The sequence below is a fragment of the Mandrillus leucophaeus genome, unplaced genomic scaffold, assembly GCF_000951045.1.
Source record: "Mandrillus leucophaeus isolate KB7577 unplaced genomic scaffold, Mleu.le_1.0 Scaffold208, whole genome shotgun sequence".
In the NCBI taxonomy this organism is placed as follows: domain Eukaryota; kingdom Metazoa; phylum Chordata; class Mammalia; order Primates; family Cercopithecidae; genus Mandrillus; species Mandrillus leucophaeus.
The window spans coordinates 3,678,652-3,685,733 of NW_012102121.1; the positions used below are offsets into that span (position 1 = coordinate 3,678,652).

A 7,082-nucleotide genomic window follows, 5' to 3' on the forward strand; every position below is an offset into this window, starting at 1 on the left:
TTGGGAGAGCATTCTTACTGATCACCAGTGTCCATACTTCATCCATCCCCGAGATTTCCATCGTTCCATCTGGTCCCCAGTCAGAGGTCCAGACAGTTCATCTGGGATGCAGAGAGATTTCTTGTTCCCATTTGCATAACCCTCTCAGTCCTAAGGTTCTCTCTGCCACTTCTGGGCCATATGTGGAGAACTGTGAAGTTGTCTGAGGCCTTGACTATGCAGACACGCCTTGAAGCCATTTCTGTTCTGGGTTTTCACAAGGCATGAGTTGCTGCATCTTTTAAAACCTGCAAATCTATCTTGGCCTGGGATGTGGGGCTCAGGGACCCTCCCTTTTGGTACCCTCTGTGTCAGTATTCTCACTACATTCTCTCCCCTTCTCTCTTCTTTCTCCCTTTTGTTAATATTGGAGGTGAGGAAGCCTTACTTAATGTTTTCTCCTGAATCTTTTTTTTTTTTTTTTGAGACAGAGATTTTGCTCTTATTGCCCAGGCTGGAGTGCAATGGCCCGATCTCAGCTCACTGCAACCTCTGCCTTCCGGGTTCAAGCGATTCTCCTGCCTCAGCCTCCCGAGTAGCTGGGATTAGAGGTATGCGCCACCATGCTCAGCTAATTTTTGTATTTTTAGTAGAGATGGGGTTTCTCCATGTTGGTCAGGCTGCTCTCGAACTCCTGACCTCAGGTGATCCTCCTGCCTCAGCCTCCCAAAGTGCCGGGATTACAGTCGTGAGCCATTGCGCCCGGCCTAGCCCGAATATTTTATTTATGCCTTAAGCCTTTTCTGTTCCCTTCAGGACCTAGGCTTTTGAACCCCAAAAGCCAGGCAAACATGCCTTTGTTATCTGCTTTCTGCAATCACATCTCTTCCATGGGGCACTGAGCAGAGAATGGTGTGGCCAAGTAAGTAGTGAGAAGCAGTGAGGGAATATGAGCTACGTGTCTGTTCCTATTTTAGAAAATACTGTTCCTACATCAGAAATACCACATTAAGATGTATAGAGCCACGTCACTGGGATGCTTGAACCCATATAGCTGGGATTCTGGACGGAGTCGGCAGAGTACAGAAAGCTCTGAAGTGGGAGATGGAGCTGGGGTGCATCCCACCCAGTGAGGGGGGGTCATAAGGGGCATCCTGGAAGAGGGACATTTGAACTAGGATTAACTGAGTTGCCATGATGCCAAGATAATGGGAGAGTGTTCTTTGTGGTCACCAGTGTCCATATGGCATCCCTCCCCTGAGATTTTCATCATTCCATGTGGTCTTCAGTCAGTAAAGCTCTTAGAACACTTGTATAGTGCCTAGTCTGGTATGTGATGTGGTCCAACATATGTTAGCTTAAGGTCACCAAGTGTTTGGACATGGAGAGGGAACAGCAAGAGGGCATGCAGAGGCAGGAAAGACTGATATTTACTCTGGGCACTGAATAGTTCAGTGTGCCTGGGCCGGTGCACGTGCGCATGCTTTTGTGTGTGGAGTGGGATAGTGGAGGTAAGCAGCCAATGGTGTGGTTGGATAGGTAAGTGGAGGTTGGGTCTTTAGTCTATGGGAAATGAGGAGCCACTGGAGAGATTTAAGCAGGAGAGTAACATGATCAGATTGGAGTTTTGATGGCTGGGGCAGAGGATGGACTTTGGGAGACCTTGGAGGACAAAGTACAGTGACACAGCTATTGGAACATTTGAGAGAGAAATGGTGAAGCCTTCTTAACGCAATGTCGGTGGAAAGGAAGGGACTCTTTAGGACTTGGTGACTGGATGTGTGGGGCGGTGAGGTATGAGAGAGCCTAGGATGATGGTAATATTCTGATTGGGGGTGGTGGTGCCATTCCCTGAGATGGTGACACCACTTTGGGTCGGGGGACGATGAGCTCCACTATGGACAGTTTGAGGTGCATGTGGGATTCCCGGAGGGAAAGGGGCCAGCAATAGGACAGTGCTGGACGTAGCTGCTGAACCAGGCCTGTCTCCAGGCTTCCAAAATGGGGATCCTTGGTTGTCTCCTGACCTGTCTCAGTGGGAGAGATCCCAAGATTCAAACAGCCCTTCCTTGCCTTGAATACAGGGCTGTGGCTGGCAGATATTGCTGCACCCTTGCACGTATCTGTACATACGACTGGACTGAGACTTCTGAGCACCTGCAGCTGCCTGGGGCATGTTCAGCAGCACAGGGCTCAATCCCCACAGGGTGATGTTCTGAAGGCTTCTGAGTGATGATTCAGTCCCGCAACCCTTCCACAGGGAACGTGCTGTGGGAGCTACAGAGATGAGCCAGACCCGACTGAATCCTGCCCTGAAGGAGCTCACACGGTGGTGAAGTGTCATGAATGCGAGTTAGATGGGACAAGTGTGAAGTGGAAGATCTGACAAAGTGCTGTAGGATGTAAAGAGAACGATCTTAAAGTGCAATGGAAAAGGATGCATGAAAGAGATGATGTCTAACCTGGCTTTGAAAACTAATCCCAGGTATCATCAGAGAACAGCACAATACGTGCAAGGGTACAAAGACATGGGGGTGCGGCAGTACAGATAGTGTAGCGAGCGGACAGCCATGTGAAGGGTCTAGTGAAAAATCAGGCTGAAGAAGCAGGTGGGGGCAGATTCTGGAGGGCCTTGAGGACTCAACTGAAGAATTTAGACTTAATGGTAATGGGAGCTGTCAAAAGTCCTTGATCAGAAAAGTGATGAATCAATCTGGGTTTGACCAAAGTAACAGAACCACTATGAGTGATAAAAACACGAGAACTTTACAGTCATGGGAACAGTTGGAGAAATCTGTGCAAAACTGTTAACCTCTGCATTTGGTGTTGGACCTGAAGCTGTTACAGCTCAGCTGGGCCAGCAGTTAGGAAAGAAGGCTGAGTGTGAAGTGAGGGGCAGTAAGGGCACACTAGAATCCAGGAGGACAAACTGGAACCTGTGCCTGGCCCTTGTGCCTTCAATCTCAGTGACTGGTGACCTGCAGGAGAAGCTGGCACCTTTGCCATGGAGCTTGCACTTGGTCCAGCACTCAGCACAGTGGAAGGAAGTGTCCTGGTGGGGACTGGACAGGCTGTGCTAACGGGGAGCCAGCAGATTAGCGACATGTGAGTGCCCTCACTGTGTCTGGTGCTGTTCCATTTTTTCTTTCTTTCTTTCTTTTTTTTTTTTTTTGAGACGGAGTCTTGCTCTGTCACCCAGGCTGGAGTGCAGTGGCGGCATCTCAGCTCACTGCAGCCTGCACCTCCCAAGTTCAGGCAATCCTGCGTAGTAGCTGGGACTACAGGTGCACCACCACACCTGGCTAATTTTTTGTATTTTTAGTAGAGGCAGGGTTTCATCATGTTGCTCAGGCTGGTCTCGAACTCCTGGCCTCAGGTGATCCGCCCACCTCGGTCTCCCAAAGTGCTGGGATTACAGGCATGAGCCACCACAGCTGGCCCACTTTTGCCTTCCAAATCTCATGCAAACTTCTCTGTGGCTAACACTAACCCAGACCCTCTAACCTAGTTTGGTTGACTCAGTATAAAGCTACCACAAGTGAGCTAACCAGAGCTTTCTTGGGATGATTAACCTGGCAGCAACCTGTGAAGGATAGATGGTCAGGATAAAGAAAACCAAACCTCCAATAGCTCTTGGGTTGACACTGTCAGCTGGTGTGGTAGTCATTAGGCCATTCACAAATCTCTCTGTCCCTCTCTTTTGCCGTCCAGACACGATAGCGTGCTTCTCCCCCTTCACAATAGGTGTGGTCCTGTGCCTTCCTGTTGCCATTGTGTTGGCCACTGAAATGTAGGTGGAGGCAACACACCCACTTCTGAGTAGAAGCTTTAAGAGTCTGTGCAGGCTTTGTTACTTTCCCTTTTCCTTTTGTCATGGTGACCAGCAATGTTCCCAATGGTAGCTGCTTTGTCATCCGGAGTCTCAGAGGGGTGAAGACCATGATGTGGAGCAGAAGCCCCACCAGCCTCTGGTGGACCTGCAGCAGGAGCAAGAAACAAACCTTAATGGCTTTAAGCCTCTGAAGGTTTGAGGTCATGACCACAGCACAACCTAGCCTGTGCCGGCTGACAGGGGCAGAGGGCAGCAGTAGCAGTGGGATGCTTTCCTGGAGAGCAGACCTCCTCTCAGCAGAGCTAGGACAGCAGTTTTCACCTCTGCGTTCCTCAGGCTGTAGATGATGGGGTTCAGTGAGAGCGTCACAACCCCATAGAACAATGTGACAATCTTATCCATGTTGGGGTCCTTGGCCTTGGGTTTGAAGTACATGAAGGAGATTGTCCCATAAAAAACCACCACCATTGTGAGGTGGGCTGAGCAGGTGGAGAAGGCTTTGTGCCGGCCTGCAGCAGAGGGTACCCTAAGGATGGCGACCAGGATGAAAAGGTAAGACAGGCAGATGAGCAAGAGGGGGGCCAGTGTCAGGACAGCTGTGGCCACCATTAATGCCAGCACATTGAGGGAGATGTCCCCACAGGCCAGTTTTAGCACTGCCAAGATCTCACAGAAGAAGTGGTTGATGACGTTGTGGCCACAGAAGGGGAGGCGCCAGACAAGGATGGACTGTAGCAGTGAGTTGGCAAAGCCTGTCCCCCAGCTCAGCACTGCCATCCGCATGCAGGTCTGCCCACTCATGAGCTCTGGGTACCTAAGCGGCTGGCAGATAGCCACATAATGGTCATATGCCATCACAGCCAGCAGCAGGCACTCTGTTGATCCCAGCGCCAGGGTCAGGTACATCTGCAGGGCACAGCCAGGGAAGGAGATAGTCCTCTGGGTTTCCAGGAAGTTGACTAGCATGAGAGGCACAAAGGAGGAGGTGCCGCAGATGTCCATGAGGGAGAGGTTGCTGAGAAAGAAGTACATGGGGTTGTGCAGGTGAGGGTGCAGCACATTCAGCCCTATGAGGAGGGCATTCCCCAGCACATTCATGGAGTCGATGCCCAGGCAGAACACAGACAGGAGCACCTCCAGGTTACAGTGCTTGTGTGTCCCTAGCAGGACGTATTCTGTCACAGCTGTCTGGTTTGCCCCCTTCATCTCATTCTCTCTCCTTTTCCATCTGGACCACCCAGCTTTTTGGAAAAAGCTGCAAGTGGCCTGGGAGCCCAGTGACCTGATGTCTGAGCTGCAGCAGGTCAGCCTCCCTCTCTGTAATTTAGTTTCACCATCTGTATAATGAGGGAGTTGGACTTCAGATCTGCATTCTGGCCTTCTCAGTGCTGCGGTTCTGCGGACATCACTGAGGGGAGGATGGGGCACATTCTAGTTCCCTAGGTTCCTCTCTGCTCTCCCCAGGATGGGGTCAGAGGAGACAACAGAGAAGGATTCATGTTTAAAATGATCCTTTGGAATCCAAAGTGTTTTTGGCCATTAACGGGAAGCAACTTTTCTACATTACGGCTTCATATGACCAAGTTATGGCCATAGAATTTCAGATTTATCCATCCAGTAAATATTAAGTACCTATTCTATGCTAGGTATCAGGTGCTGGGGCTATAGCAGTAAGGAAAATAAGTGGACAAAAGGATTCCACACCTGTCACAGGCGCTGCCCCACTCCCTGAGTCAAGTGAGATGAGCTCCGGAAGGCAGGTGGGTAATGGATGACGCTCACCTAGTGTTCCTTTGGGCCATGAAGATCAAATATTTCAGCCCCACAGGATGTGTAAGCTTGATTTCTGGTCATCTCTCCTTAAGGAATCATGGACCATTCATTAATTTTTTTAAAAGGACACATAAGAACATACATGTCTCAATAGAGTTACTGGTCACAGGATTGAACTCTGGTCATGAAAGCCAGGTGACTTACTTTCTGGCTTCCATATTGCTTTGTAGGAGAAATGATACAATGATGTCACACAAGGAGGGAAGCCAGACACGAATCTGGTGGAGGTGCGGTCAGTCGTGACCAGCTCTGCAAAGGGAGCAGTGGGCGAGGCTGTGGTCTCTCCCAGGTGACCTCCATCGCCATGCAGAGCTGCTCTCACTTCTCGGGAAAGGCCAGCGTCAGGTATACATAGGAGGAAGCCCAGGTGTCCCCAGAGAACAGTAGTCTTGTTAGGACTGGAAAACCGTCTTATGGCCAGGTGGTCCCTGGTCTGAAGGAAAAATAGGAGCTGAGTGTGAACTTCTATCACTCAGAAGATATAATCCACCTCTCCCCTCCCGCTCCTGGATTGGTTGTGAGGACAGTGCTTTGCGACAGCGATGGAGCCTTGTCTGTCCTTCCGGGCTAGATTTCTTTTTTCTCTTATTCCTCCTGTTTCGTTTTATCCACCATTTTTCGAGTTGCAGGGCTCACCCTTTCCTGAAGAAATCATCTCTTTTCCCAGCTCCGCACCTTTGTCCTAGATGGAGGCATGTCTTTCCTCCCATCCCCAGTGGGGGGTGTTCCGTCCATTCTCCAGAGCCCAGTGCTGCACCGTCTCTTTTCCTCCCCCTCCTTCCCCTTGCTGTTACCTGCTCCCATCTTGTGCTCCCACCGCCCTTGGCCATCCCTCCGTGTCATTGTGTGCTGTGTGGTGCACCTGTCTTCCCTACTACACCTTAAAGTCAGGAGTCTGCCTCCTTCCTACCAGCACCTCACGCAGCAAGTGCTGCGAACTGCAGGCACCTGACAGATAGTGAATGCATGACTCCAAAACCCAGCTTTGCCTCCTGGCTGTAGCTCAGACCAGCTGTGTGATACTGACCAAGACACTTGACCTCTCTGAGACTCAGCTTCCTCCTTGAAGACTGGGATGCTGTGTAGCTCAGAGGAAACATACACCTGAAGGTGCTGCCCCGGGGGTGCAATGACCTGTCACTGAGGCTGGATGGAGGACGGCATCCATCGTCAGCTACAGGTGCCTGCTCCATCTGTACTAGCCACCTCCTGGACAAAGGCTCCAGTGTCCTCCATGACACCAGCTTTCTCCAGGGCCTGTGCAGGTTTCCTTCCTCTACCCTGAATCAGGGTGATTCTTTTTTTGTTTTGTTTTGTTTTTTGAGACAAAGTCTGGCTGTCTAGGCTGGAGTACAGTGGCGTGGTCTCGGCTCACTGCAAGCTCCACCTCCTGGGTTCACACCATTCTCCTGCCTCAGCCTCTCGAGTAGCTGGGACT

General features: G+C 50.7%; 1 protein-coding gene across 1 annotated transcript; it reads right to left on the bottom strand.

The window, feature by feature from the left end:
* Positions 1 to 4,030: 4,030 nt before the first annotated feature.
* LOC105539733 (olfactory receptor 13C9-like) lies at positions 4,031 to 5,017 on the bottom strand. The gene has a single exon (XM_011980152.1). The coding sequence runs from the start codon at positions 5,015 to 5,017 to the stop codon at positions 4,031 to 4,033; it is 987 nt and encodes a 328-aa protein (XP_011835542.1).
* Between the last annotated feature and the right edge of the window lie 2,065 nt (positions 5,018 to 7,082).